At 29.9% G+C, this 14876-nt stretch overlaps 3 protein-coding genes across 4 annotated transcripts; all 3 read right to left on the bottom strand.

Moving 5' to 3' along the window:
- Positions 1 to 2887: 2887 nt before the first annotated feature.
- LOC108337389 (NAD(P)H-dependent 6'-deoxychalcone synthase) lies at positions 2888 to 4401 on the bottom strand. Its single transcript, XM_017573909.2, has 3 exons — positions 3945 to 4401; positions 3556 to 3799; positions 2888 to 3474 (listed from the first exon to the last, which is right to left on the bottom strand). Exons 1-3 carry the CDS (start codon positions 4262 to 4264, stop codon positions 3094 to 3096), a joined length of 945 nt encoding a protein of 314 aa, XP_017429398.1. The 5' UTR covers positions 4265 to 4401; the 3' UTR covers positions 2888 to 3093.
- A 5590-nt stretch (positions 4402 to 9991) lies between these two features.
- LOC108337564 (uncharacterized) lies at positions 9992 to 12179 on the bottom strand. Of its 2 annotated transcripts, XM_017574119.2 has the most exons (4): positions 11869 to 12172; positions 11559 to 11640; positions 10724 to 10882; positions 9992 to 10318 (listed from the first exon to the last, which is right to left on the bottom strand). In XM_017574119.2, the coding sequence occupies exons 1-4, from the start codon at positions 12046 to 12048 to the stop codon at positions 10254 to 10256; spliced, it is 486 nt and encodes a 161-aa protein (XP_017429608.1). In that variant the 5' UTR covers positions 12049 to 12172; the 3' UTR covers positions 9992 to 10253. The 2 variants fall into 2 exon arrangements, with proteins under 2 accessions (XP_017429608.1, XP_052736187.1); XM_052880227.1 differs by having other exon boundaries at positions 9992 to 10882; positions 11869 to 12179.
- Positions 12180 to 12504: 325 nt separating this feature from the next.
- Positions 12505 to 13624, bottom strand: LOC108337641 (fruit protein pKIWI501). The gene is made up of 2 exons (XM_017574209.2): positions 13492 to 13624; positions 12505 to 13289 (listed from the first exon to the last, which is right to left on the bottom strand). The coding sequence occupies exons 1-2, from the start codon at positions 13504 to 13506 to the stop codon at positions 12756 to 12758; spliced, it is 549 nt and encodes a 182-aa protein (XP_017429698.1). The 5' UTR covers positions 13507 to 13624; the 3' UTR covers positions 12505 to 12755.
- Positions 13625 to 14876: the final 1252 nt, after the last annotated feature.

Below are 14876 nucleotides of genomic sequence, written 5' to 3'. Positions count from 1 at the left end.
TAACATGAGAATCAAGTTAAAGTCTATCTTAATAAAATTTGTATGAGTCTGTATGTGTTATCGGAGTATTATAAGACGAACTCATTAATATTTAGTCTCGTTATGATGGTATGGAATTATTATTATACCATCTATTGATATCTAGCATCGTGATCTTAGGATGGTTGGAAGTTGATAAAATATTGATAATATTTAATTGTATATGAGGATTGATTAAAGCAAAAGTCATCTTCAACTATTCAGTATTTTTCATTGTTATCTTAATCATGAACCCTATTAATTATAAACAACTGCAGAGGGTCCAGTTGTTGTGTATTCTTTTTTATCTTTAACATTATAAATAATACTAATCAACTACTCAGAATTTGTCCATTTTTAAAGAGATAGGAAGAAGTCTGGTGTTCATCATCTTGGTTGTTGAAACTAAAAACATAGTTTATAAACTGGAATTTGTCATTACGTGTATACTGATCTGTGGCATCTTTTTATTTTATCTAATATAAGAAACTGACAAATATATACATCACAGAACAGGTGTACAGATTAGAAGTGAAGAGAGAATACAAATAACACGTGTAATGTAATGAAAAAGAAAGAGATAGATTCAAAGAAGATGAAATAAAGATAATCTTTTATGTATATTATAAATAAATACCATATATGTTTTACATTTGCTTGTTTTGAAAATAATATTGTGACTCCAGAAAAGTAAGTCTTGTACATCATTCTTTGACTCAGTCTTAGCAAGTTCAGTTCAGGATTCATCTTTTTGGGAGTTCATTACGTTGTTATTAGGTGTCTCACATGAAGATGAAAACTATGGTGAGCTGAACAGTAGCACGTTAGCAAAGCATGAATCAGACCAAATTAAAAGTCAAGTCTGGTGGCTCTCGCGACAAGACCAAACATAGGATCAAATAAATATCACACCACATCCCCATAATATTTATATATATTTAAACGGATAAATATAACAAATATTATGTTATTTCTTATAATTTTTTTCTCTTATAATAAATATTGTGTTATCAATTTAACTTCACTAAAAAAAATTTGAACTTTCCGTTACAAATTTTATATTAACACAATTCGATAGCAAATTTTATATTAACACCTCAGATCAAAGGTATGATACAATTCGATTAAGATATAAAAACAACTCAAATGACAACAATTTCGAGTTGCATTCCTTTTTAGTTGGGAATCAACTTGACATGACAATATTTTCAGCCTGTTATAGATTTTTTAGTCTGAAATGAACTTAATAGTCCAACGTTAGCACGTTTTCATATAAATTTTCAAAATCTTAATTAATATTACATTTTTAATGGTAAAAAGAAACAGACAAATTAATCTAACAGTCTAACAACTCGGTATACTTAATTATAAAGTTTAATTTATTTTCAGTTAACGGATTGAGTTTAGCCTTTGCTACCTCTATATTACTCTATGTACTAAGTGAGTATGTTGAAAGAAGAAATTTGTAGTCAAAACATTTGGCAAACTAAAAATCAAAAGCACATGCGCATGGTTTGAAAAAATAAGGTCCGTGTTGAAAATAAATTTCGGGTCAAATAAGAATCATAACCACATGGCTTGTATTTTGAAAAGCATAAAAACTATCCAACATACACATGGACTTAAGTGTCTTTTACTTTCTTTTAAAAGGACAACCATTTATTGTAGACTTTCAGACCCCGTTTCTTTTAAAATAACGATACTTTGACAATATTTTAATATCGTTTACGTATCATTTTATAATTGGTCTAAAATTACTTCATAATCAATAATAATAATGATAACACCAACATAGACTAATCATAAAATGACATATATATGATGTTAAAATATTGTCGAAAAAGATATTGTCAAAGTTTCATTATCTTTCTTTTAATACAATCATCTTTATGTTAAAAAAAACAATTAAATTCAGTACATTTCAATTGAGTAATTCATGGTTGAAGAAAAAATAAGTATTTTTTTCAATTAACGAAAAAAATTAACAATTAATTTTAACAAAAAATAACAACTTTTACTGCGTGTTTATTACTCAATGATTACTCAATAACAGGAATATTATTCAATATTAGTCTTACTTAATCTTTAATATTTAAGAAACATTAATTTTATCTTTTAACAGGCCATTAATAGATAGTAATAATAGTGGAATATAACTTTTAATAATTTCACCTGCATTCAATTTATCTACGAATTATTAATTTCACGTCAAATTATAAACACAATTATTAAAAAAATTAATATAATCAAAAAACAAAAACTACCGTTCAATATTTAAATAAATCCTTTCAAACTCAATCTTCTCAGAGCACACAGGTCCACACAAAAATTTCATCTTTTTTTTTTCAAAAGCACGTTATTTTATGATAAAATACATATATGAATTTTAAAATATATAATTAGTGAAAAACAATATCAAATTTCACAAACAACTTATTATCAATGTACTTGAATTTTATCAATATTGTTTTTTTTAGTAATAACTTATTATCAGATACATAGTATATATTTATTATTTACTTTCCTAAATCAATGAGTCATCAGTCAACCATTATTTTACTCGTCGTCACTGTTTAAAAGTTGATATCAGTCGGCACTTTTCAATGGTTGAAAGTAATAATATAATATTAATTAATTAATTTATAATGGGTTTTGCCACTTAGCCATAGTATTTTTCACATTAGCTGACGGGTGAAGTTATAATTAGATTTTTATATTTGTCGGCAAAGAAAGAAAATGCTGGAATTTAGTATGAAATTATTAAATTAATGTAAAATTTTGAAGTTGAAGTGTACTTAACACACTAAGTATCTTTATTGACTAAATTAACCCTTTGCTTTGACCAACCACTTCATCACCCATATTTTGATTTTTACCTATTTAAAATTACATTATATTGATTTATCTTTTTGAAATATTAGTAAGAATACAATTGAGATAAAAAAAGAAAAACATTATCCAGAAATGAATTCATAGTTTCATTTCTCTAAAACAAAATGACAAAAGTTGATTCAAAAGCAACATGAAGTTTAAATTGAAATCTCAGAGGCAAATTCAACATTTGAGTTGCCAAATTTATATTTCATCGTCCCAAAGATCATTGAGTTGGGGTTTGGTGGGTCCATTGATCAAACGATTTTGATATATTTCACTAATTTTGTGAAGATCGTCTTTGGTTAACTTCCAATCAAATATCTGAAGGTTTTGGTTCATCCTTCCCTTATCGTAGCTCTTTGGCACGAAGGTGACTCCTTGTTCATACAACCATCTCAGAGAAACTTGAGCTATAGTCTTACCATGAGCCTCTGCAATCTCTTTCAGCATTTCATTCTCCATCACTTCATTTGCTCCCTTACTTGCACCTTTCCTCAGAGGAGAAAATGCAGTTATGATTATCCCATTTTCACTGCAGAACTCTCTCAGCTTCTTCTGCTGCCATGCAAGATTCATCTCCACCTGTTGAATATCAAATAAACATTAATTCATCTTATCAACAATCATTCAAAAAAATTACTCAAAAACAAGATTGATTATTACTTGATTCACCACAGGACGGATGGTAGCAACAGACAGTAAATTCTCAAGTTTCTTCACAGAAAAGTTGCTCACACCAATGGCTCGTGTGAGACCAAGCTTTTGACACTCTTCCATGGCTTCCCACACACCCTTCACATCAAAAGGCAAAAGATCTGAAACCTCGATTGGAAATGAGAATTTTCCAGGTTGAGAACTGATGGGCCAGTGAATGAGATAGAGATCGAGATACTCCAGTTGAAGAGTTCTGAACAACAGCAAAACAAAAAAACAAAATCAATATATTTTCATAATATTAAGATTAAGTTAAGTTTAACTCAACTCAAATCGATGTGGGACTTTTTAACGTATAATTCATAACTACTTGTTATTAGATTGAGTTCAATAATGACCTGAGTGATTTGCGCAAGGCTGAAACAACGAGATGAGGATGATTTTCAGTGACCCAAAGCTTGGAAGTGACGAAGAGATCTTGACGAGAGACAAGACCAAGTTGAATTGCTTCTTTGAGAGCTTCTCCAAGAGCCTGTTCAGAGCCATAAGCAGCAGCAGTGTCAAAGTGTCTGTAACCCTGCTTTATGGCCTCGATGATTGCTTCCTTTGTGTCTTTCTTGCAGGTGAAATCTGGGGCAGAACCCATTCCGACCACTGGCACCCTCTGTTGGGTACTAGAGTTTGGAAGCACCAACGTAGGAATTTCGACAGCAGCCATTGCAAAAAGTGCGGATTTTTTTCTTGTATAGTAGTACTATGGTGTGATCAAGAAGCACCGCTTTATGAACTTAGCTACAAGGTTGTCGCCTTTTTATACTGCAAAAGTGTTACGTCTACTCCAAATTTTTTGGCGGACTTTGAATTGGAAGGTAGGTGGGTTATACTCAGCTCTGCCACCATCCTTTTGTATTCTTTATTTTAATCTATAAAGATCAAATTTGCTTAGTTAAACTGGGATGGATGAAAAGTTTTCCTTTATCTACTTTTTATTTTCCGTAGGAAACATCAATTTCATTTCAAGTTCTTGTAGATATTAAACATATAAATGTCTTTATCATACACTTCATTCAAATTTGTTAAGAGAAACTAACATCTTCCAGTGTACCTAAATATCTAAATTAAGAAAAATGATACTTTCACATTCATAATTTTTTTTATATTTGTTTGATATTTTTTATTTTATTATTTACTTTTTTTCTTTAAAATGTATAAAAATTTATTTTTTTATAATCATATATATATATATATATATATATGTATGTATGTATCAAATGAGTGTGTCAGTATATCATTATTTTTAAAATAATGTAGTAGTTGGTAGGTGGGTTTGGATGGATGTTAAGTTGTGATTCTAACTAAATAAGTTTTTCTACACCATTCTTTGACTCGTTCTCTTAACCTTTTTGTTTTCTTATAATTTTCTTTGGCGGCTCGCAAAAGATGGTTAAGTTTTATCCTTTGTAATTCGGACAAATATCTTTCACATGGTTGTATACAATAATACAGTTTACTTTCAATAAAATATACTTGGAAAATATTATTTGACACCAATAATTTATATTAAAAAGTAAAATGATCATAATCAATTTTTTTTTTATATTTATAAAAAAGTAAATAAAAAATAATGAAAATAGTACATGAGTGTAAAAGCGTTTTCGAGTATCATTATGTTTTGGTTTTTAGTATCATGATAAGATGATTGCTCAAGAAAAATTCTACCTACTGTCACCACAAATTTTTAAGGAAAATGTTTGTTCGACAACGCCCATTTGACAACAAATTAACCCAACGACACAACGCTAATCTCTAACTCAAACAAAGAAGACGAGTTCACAGAGACACCGAACGAGACAACGGTGATCTACAACTCAAACAAACAAACCCAATCTCCACAGACATTCAAACCAACAAAAATGGTCACAGGAAAGCGGGACAGAGAGATCTTGAAAACAAACGAAACCCTTACAATGGAGGACGAACAACACTGTTATGAAGACACAAGTTCAAATGATTTTGAAATCCCTAAAATGGAGAGAGAACAGCTTGATAAGGACAGAACTTACAGTTCGAAAATGAAGAGGGTAATTTCGGAATCCTAACTTCTAGCCCCTCCAAATCAGATTTTTAATTACAAATAACATTCAAATTTCGACCACTTAAAAGTTGACACGAGGCGTTGTCAAATTTTTGTCAAATTTGCGTTGTTGGAATATCGCTATCCAATTTTTAAATAATTGATGACAGAAGATATTGGACTGCTAATAAACAAAGTAATAACATGTTGCTCGTGGTGTTATTAAAAAAAGTGAGCGTGTGAGGGAACATGTATTAAAATTTACAACGTTTTTTTAGGTCAAATCTGATTTTGACGAGACGGTGACATAATTTTATATTTATTTGACACAGAATAAAATAGTTTTAAAATAGTAAATTTTTTTCAAGAAAAATAGAGAATGTATGAGTGGAGACCGGACACCAGATAGGTCGGACGTCCTATATGGACCAAACACGCTAACTGTTTGCTCATCATCAGGAGTTGGACACACCAAGTTGGACGTTCGTACGTCCGCGATCATGCAATCTTGTCACTCGTCATCCGGATAAACAGCAACGAGGTCGGCCGGTCATGCCGCCTGCTAATCATGCCGCCTATAGGGATTGATTGGCCGAAAGGCCAAACTTTGGGAGACCGACCTGCTAATGATCAAGGTTTAAGGTAAGTTGAGGTTAAAAGCTATTGGGCTGAATTTGGGCCGTGATTAACTTTTCACTAATCCCAAGCCCATAGCGAAAACTATAAATACAGGTTCAGGGTGAGTGGTAGATAGGTTGCATTTACTGCACATTCATTACTGTTCTAGAAGGACGTAGAGACATTGGACTAGTTTAGCCCCTACATCCGAAACAGAGAATAAAAAATTAAAATAGTAGATTAAATAAATGTAAAAATTTTATATATGTCAAGGTATTATTTTTTTTATTTTGATTTCAGATTGGATTGACAGCCAATAATTTTAAATAAATTTTTTTATTTCAATATTAAGTTAATCACTATACATTTAACTTATGGTTTGTTTTAAAGATATATTTGTCATAATTTTATTTTAAAAAAAGTTTCACAATAAAAATAGAAAAAAATATTTAAATTATTTTAAATTTCAATTTCTGAACAAACATATTTAATAGAAAGAAATATATTACTATATATATTATTAAATGTTTAATGAAATAAATTATATTAACTTAACTATCGGAATAAAATAAGTTACCAAACCACAATAGAAAAAGAATTGAGGAAGAAAATTCCGTATTTGAAATATACAAAACTTAAGTTACCTACTTGAAAAACGTCGTCGTTTTTATTCTATCATCATTGTGTTGAAATAGTGGGTAGCTAGGTTTCCCTTTCCAAATGTTCTGCACGATCAACAGTTGCTATTGTTGACTATGATTACACACTTATTGGATATAAAATTCTTGACACTGAGAGTTGCTGTATTTAGGGTTGAAAAATTCATGTATAAAATATTTTTTATTAATAATTTTGGCATGAAAATAATATATATAATAAGATATAGGGACTGATATTTTATGTTGAATGAGTCAACCTCTATCTATGCTTTCTTTAAAATTGGCTGTATTGTTACATTTAATTAAAATAATTATTCTATTAATTTATTCTTTTAAATTACTATATATTTATATTTAATTATTAAATTAATTATCTACAAAAAACAAAATACGCACGTATTTTCACTACATAAAAATACCTAAAACTAAACTGATAAAAAAAAATCAATTAAGATGTATTTAACTCATTTTATCATTTTTTCAATTCGAGCTCACCATAAAATTAAACTGAAAGGAAAATCATTTCATTTAAAGACTGAAAGTGACAACAAGAAAACGATACTGAGTTGGCAAACTTGAATTCAAAATTCATAGTTTTCATTTTCTTTACAAGTTGTGGAATTTTTTTTATTCCATATGGAGATTGATTGTTTTAAATGGAATTTGAATATTAAAAATTACATGTTAAATTATAATTAACCACTTTATCGAATATTTTTCTGTAATTAATATAAACATTAATAAAGTTATAAGAAGTTAATAAGACACAAAACAAGGAGATGTTGACTAAATAATATATTATGGGCGGCTTCTGACTACTAAACTGACTTTAAGTAACTCAGGAAGTCTATACTCTATCAAACAGCACATGGAAAAATCAATTCTGTCACTATGTCTTTCTCACTTTTCAAAATCAAAATTTTGCAGGAAAATATTGGATAATATTGTATATTATATATATAATAGTCATATTTTAGAATAATTTTCATTTTTTCAAAGTTTTAAAAAAAGAATTTAATTTACTACTAAATAATTTTTTTTCAAAGTTGAATGAAAATGGTTGGAAAAAATTAACTTATATATACATGTAAGATGTACTTTTATCATATAAATTATTACTTTTGAAAGTTTTTTTTAACATGTTAAATTAAATACCCATTTATGTGTTATCAAGAAGTTGGTACTAGTGAACTGGATTTGACCATTTAAAGTTAAATATCAACCATTAGCAAGAGATTTGGATGAATGTGACAGGCAATATATTCATCTTTGTTGAGAAGAAAAAATTGTTTACTTCAACTGGAGATCCATAGGCCCATTTCCTAACATATATTTTTGAAATCCAAAATTCATTAGTTGTCGTAAGGATTGGATAATTTTTTGATTGGGATGATTTTATATGCAATTCAAAGATAATAAGATTGTAAGTTTTTTTATTTTTACCTTATTTTAACTTTTGAAAATAACATTGGACTATTATAAGATATTCATTAAAAATATATATATATATATATATATATATATATATATATATATATATATATATATATATATAAGTGAGAGATAAATCTTCGTCACTTCTAACTAAAAACTTTTAAAAAATCTATCTTCATTTTTCTAAATTTTATTCGATATAAAACTTAACTTACACTTAATAAGCTCCCAAAAACATAATATTATATGAAAAAGAAACAAAGTGCAAAAAAACCAAATAAATAAAAGAAAATTTTTCATTGAAATGTGTATATACCAATCCAAATGTCACCGAAGGCACTCCAACAAGACTTATTAATAAAATCTCAATAATTTTATTAAAATTTTTAATAGTCATTAAATATTGAAACTCATATTTACTTTTATATATATATATATATATATATATATTATATATATATATATATATATATATATATATATATATTATTCATAGTTTTTCCAATTTAATAAGATGTTGTTATCTATCAAAAGACTACGCTCCAAAATTCAGTAAAAACATTTGGTGCTCATTGTAGAGTCGATAATGGAACATTCAACACCCAACAAAAGTTGCTTAAAGTAACAATACAAGATGGAATGATCTTTCTTACACAATGGCTTCCAAACAAGCCTGTCTCAATAACCAATTTACAAACAAGCTAGTTGGGTTATCAACTTACAAGCAAGTATGGTTGAATGATCAACTTACAAGCAAGTCTGGTTGAATGATCAACTTACAAGCAAGTCTGGTTGAATGACCAACTTACAAACAAGCAAGTCCAACCGAATGATAACTTACAAACAAGCAAGTCCAACCGAATGACTAACTTACAAGCAAACAACCTCAATCAAATGGTCAAACGATATAAGAGTTCGGCCTAACGACCAAATTCATCTTAAAAGTCTACAATTCGGTAGAACCCAACCACAAGAATGATAAGGAACATCTCTAAGGTTAAATCAAAATTTAAAAATTGGAAAAACTTGTGTACATTCCTAACCCAAATATATCATACGGTGGGCCCCAACAAAGACCCATTACTAAAATCTTGATATCTTATTATATCATTTAAATATCTTTTAATAACATGTCTCTAACATATACATATTCATTGTTTAAACTACACAAATAACATAGAAGCCCGATATCCGAAAAGAACAAAATTGAATACAAGGATATATAAACCCCAAAAATAACATTAAAAACTAACAAAATCTAAACAACCTAAAATATCCTAAGGAGGTCAAGGGTATAAGGTAATATGTGTAAATAATTCTTTTCGATTTCAATAATTTTTTTTAAAATTTTAAACAATTTATATTTATAAAATCCACATTAAAATAATATGCTTTGTGGACAATTGCTATTAGAAATTATCTAAAAAGATATTTATTCTTCACTTATATATTATATCTTCATCACAGCTTTAAATAATACGAGATTTTAATATATGCCATGAAAGATTGAATTTACCAAGCATAAAGTTGAAGAGACATTTGCAGATAATTTGATTGCAACTTGATTATGATCTTCGACTAAGTATACTAATAATAATCGTTTGCATAAGTTCTGATATTATTTTAAAATTTAAGTGTAGATATAGTTCATTTCACAAAATGAAGTTTAAGATAAACATCGACATTCACTGGTATAGTATAATGAAGTATACAACAACCACAACGTGGTAGTTTTCATAATCTATCACCATTGTTAGGATTACTTAGCTGGGACTTCTAATTATCTACAGATGAATATACAACTAACTAGAATTCATTTATGTTGAAAATAATTCAAACTTGACTCAAAGTCCTACATTAATCAGAAAAGACAAAAGTTAAACACTATGTTTAACTTTGTCTAGCAAGACAGTGAATTCCCTCTAACCACCAATGTTTCTCAGACGTTCCAGCACATCTTTTTCGCCAGTGAGTTGCCTAACCAAACCTTTGAATTCACCAAAAAGATTCAATACCTCATGGTAAAACTAAACAAAACCAATATAAGTCAAATACTGCATGATAGAATAAGTAAAAAGAGAAATTTAAGTCTAACTCTATCCTACAAAACTGATTTTTAATGATATTTGTATCTACTTATATGTTCTAAATTGTCCTTATATCTAGTCGACGTGGGATTATCAACAAAAATTTCTAAATCGATCATCTTAGACACAATTTCAAAGTGCAATGGCACATTAGACCAGATTGAATTACAATGCTAGATATCAATAATTCATGATTTCCTAGATAGATAAAACTGAAGTAGTAAATATATAAGCATGCAAGGAAGCTAAAAGTTCTTTCCACAAAAGGGCATATACAACATAAGGTATACTGAATAAATTCTTACTGTTGGTATAATCGCGACAATCGTGTAGGCCAATTCTCAAATTTGTTTCCCATTTTTTGTTGAATTCTCCTGCTATTTCCATTGCATCCTCAGTTGAATATCCAACAAGCCAGCATTTGTTTCTTGGTAACTTTTGTAACTTCCTCACAAGAACAGCTCCTAAGAATATGAACAGAGTTCATGATTTTAAGGAAAAATAACTAACATTTATGGAGATAAAGTCCAATCAGAAAGTTCAAAAAGCTGTCACAAATAAATCAATCCAAAATGGTCAAGTTTTCTATGACAAAAGGTTGACATCATAATGTCATCTTAGAAAAACTGAAAGGATCAGGAATCAACTTTTTGATGCTGGCTGAAGCACCCACAGTAAGAACAGCACAGGGAAAATCTTCCTCTGGCATGCTAGGGGAGAAGATTTCATCATATGCTTTCACTAATGATAACAGAGGCCTACAATAAAACTGTATAAATAACATAAAAGTTCATATGCCGAAGCAAAGTATATGCACCATCCACAGAGAACGACATCTTTCATCGTTTTAAGATATTCAGATTGTGTTTTTTTTCTATATGATTGTCCAACTGCAATCACATTCTAGTACAGCAGTAAAAGCACAAAAGACCAATGTAAGAATAAAAATACAAGACACGCATCTAAACTTCTCCAGAAGTACTCATGGAAAAAGAAATCTGCATAAACTAAAATCAATGTAAGCATCAATTTCTGTATAAACTAATACAAGATAATTTCTGCCAATTAGTTTATATACAAGCTAAGTTTAATTTATGAAACATTTTCCTTCATTTTATTCTACTTATCTTCTTCTCTTACCTGGCACTGTTGTACCATACAAAGCTGCCAGTGCCACATATATATCTTCAGGATCTTTGGGCTGAAAATCAAAAACCAGAACCTGAAAAGGCATTACCATTTTATCAGATTAGAACTCAAGCCTGAATGAATCATAAAAGAACTAAATTACTGAAACAAAAATAAGCCAACATTTCTATTCCCAATAAGCATTAAATTAAATTACACAGATTACAAAAGACTGGTTTAATTTCATTTTGAAGAAAAAAATGAAGGGTAATTAGTTGGTGCCAGGAAGGAAATATAAGAATGAGAAAGAAGGGAAATTGACCTGAGAAGGTGAATAGGGTTTGATGATGACCATGAAATGCTGCAAATCCCAGAAATTGAGGGAGTAAGCAGCAGACATAAGCAACTGGGGTGGTCCCTTTGTAGCCCTCAGAGGCATTGCAGCAACATACACTTCATCTCTTCCTCTTACCATTGGAGAATTCGAAAACAACGACGCCATTTTTCTGCCACAATAACTACCAAAGCCAAAATCTACATAGATTACAGACACCGCTAAACTAAAGGGCTCAATTCAACTCTATCCTCTCTGCCTCAAATTTCATGTCCAAATATCCCTTTAATTTATTCTTTTTCTAAAAATAAATAACCTACACTTTTATTTATTAAATTAACTAAATAAAATTATTTTATATTTTTAATGATAAGAGTATTTGTCACTTCATTATTTTTTAACGCTAAAATTCGTATAAAGGAATATTTGTATAGATATATCATAGTAGGGAACTGTAGCATTATTATCTCTGTGATGTTGTTTGAATTGTTATTTTATAAATTAATTTCTTTGTTTTCATCCTTTAATTGTGTTTTTCAGTAGGAATAAAAATGGATTTTAACCAGATTAGAGTCTGATCTCATTCCTAAATTAAAGATTTCGAAAAAGAAACAGCATATAATATAAGATAGCAATAATCTACGTATTTATTTGATGAAAGAAAGTTATCCTGCATGCAGAATGACACAAGAAACATGACAGACATCATTGATAGATACTAGTACTACCTTGGATGGAGTTGTTGCCATGTCTGAACTCAACTATCCCTCCATTCTTCCTATTTCGCTACATCTTTTATTAGACCACTAAGCAAACAAAGCAAAACACATGCAGCAACAACAACAACACATAATGATGCAAACTGCATATTTTCTTTACTCGGTCGTCTCTGACGGAGCCTCTGTCACTGCCACCTCCTCGCTCTTCTCACCTTCTGCTATCACTTCCTCCTCTTTCTTTTCATCCGACCCTTCTGTCTCAACCTTCTCCTCCTCGCTTTTCCCTTCTGGGCTTTCTGTCTTTACCTCTTCCTTCGCTACACCATCATCTTCTTTCTCAGTCTCTGTCACTGTCACAGCTTCTGCTGTTTTCACCTCATCGGGATCAGCATTTTCTTTTGCTTCTTCTGTCTCGGCTTCTTCCTTTGAAGTTTCCTCTTCCGTCTTCTCAACTGTTGGCTCTTCTGCAACCTCTTCTGTAACCTCTTCTGCCACTTCTTTAGTCTCAACTTCGACCGAGGGCTTGTCTTCTGAGGCTGCTGCTTCTGGGGCCTCGTTGGTTTTCTCAGTGACAGACTCTGCTGCTTGTGTTGGTGTTGGAGTTGCAGCAATTTCTTCTTTCTTTGCCTCGTCACCCTTCAATGATGCCTCTATCTTGTCCTCTGGAAGGGCAACCTTTGCTGATACAACCTAACAAAAACAATTTATTCAGATGAAAATTCATATTTTGTTTATCAAAATCCTAACTTTAACTCTGCTGAGAAAACAACAACAACAACATAATAAGGTGGTAGGAGTGCAGTTTCAACACTTCTTGCTCTTCTTTACTTCATAATCGTTGGTTAATGTATTGCTGCAAAATATACTATAGGGAAGGATTGAATGGAGTTACCTCAACAGTGGCCATTGGAATAGCAAAGAATATATGCAAGTGATTGAAAAGGAGGAAAGTTATAGAAGGCTAAGGTTTTGATGAAAAGAAATGAGCATTGAGAGTGGGTTATATAGAGTTAAAAGGGTGTTGTTGATGAAAGAAACGGAGAGGTGGGGACACATGAAGAATCTTGGGATTTGACCCCTCCATTACTGAATGTTAATAAGCATGTTTGGCAATAATGGTGACAAAGGCTTAGAGATGAGGTTATATTATTATTTTATAATCTTTTTGTTTCGGATCTCTCTGCTACTAGCTTGAATAATGGAGGACGATTTTCATTGAGATCATCATTCTTTTGCTTCTAAGTTTCTGTGCTTTGTGCAGTCGGATTTACAGGGGGAACTATCAAATTCATACATGCTTATTCAATCATCGTTTGTGGCAAATAGTTGTAACTTGCAAATGGTTCTGTTAACTGGTTTAGCAGTAAACTACATTTCTCATTCTTATGCATTAATTCATCTCTCAGAATTTTCATGACACATATATCAGTACTCTATTCTAACGTGTAAGATTGATTCTTATAATTATTAGTTTGAAGATAGGTTATTTAAATAACATGTGTGACTTTCATCTCTTTGCTCAAAATTTGCTGTCATAATTTTTCAATTTGATCACAATTAATACTTTTTTTAGTTAAATATGTCATGTAGTGTATGGTCCGGATAAACTAAGACCAGATAGTCCACATAGTCATAAACTAAGATCATACAAATCTAACACTTACTTTTAAACAACAATTAGATTTAATAAAAATTAATTAGACTAAAATTAGACAGTTAGTACTGCAAAGTACATCTTAAAACTCAAATTTAAGATAAAGAGATAAATAATTGTATTTATTATACATTAAATACTAAACTCAATCAATTTTCACTGACTTTGACTTTAACATGAGAAAAAATACTAAAGATGAGTATTAGAATATTTAAGATTTATTGAACAAATAATATCCACCCATAACTAAAACATGTCTGAAGTTTCAAACTTCAATATATTTTGTTTCAAATTTTCAAAATAAATAAATATATTTCATCAACGTGTCAAACAATAGTTACATATAACCAATAAAAATTTAATGTAGTTATTTATTTTTAAAAATTAAAAATCAGAATGTATAATGCCAACAAAATTTTGAATTGAAACTACAAATATATTTAGCCCATACTTTAATTTTATTTAGGAAAAAAATTACATTATTAAATGAAAAAGATAGATAACAGAAAAAAATTGATAGAATTTTGTGAGTATACTAGAAATAATTTTGGGAGCAGTGAAATGAAATGTTCCGGTGATGGATCCCAAACAAACAAATAAATAAATGGAGGATGGCTCCAGAT

Source organism: Vigna angularis, chromosome 7 (assembly GCF_016808095.1).
Source record: "Vigna angularis cultivar LongXiaoDou No.4 chromosome 7, ASM1680809v1, whole genome shotgun sequence".
Taxonomy (NCBI): domain Eukaryota; kingdom Viridiplantae; phylum Streptophyta; class Magnoliopsida; order Fabales; family Fabaceae; genus Vigna; species Vigna angularis.
Note: the sequence above shows the minus strand (reverse complement) of the source record. Positions and strands in the feature narration are given on the sequence as shown.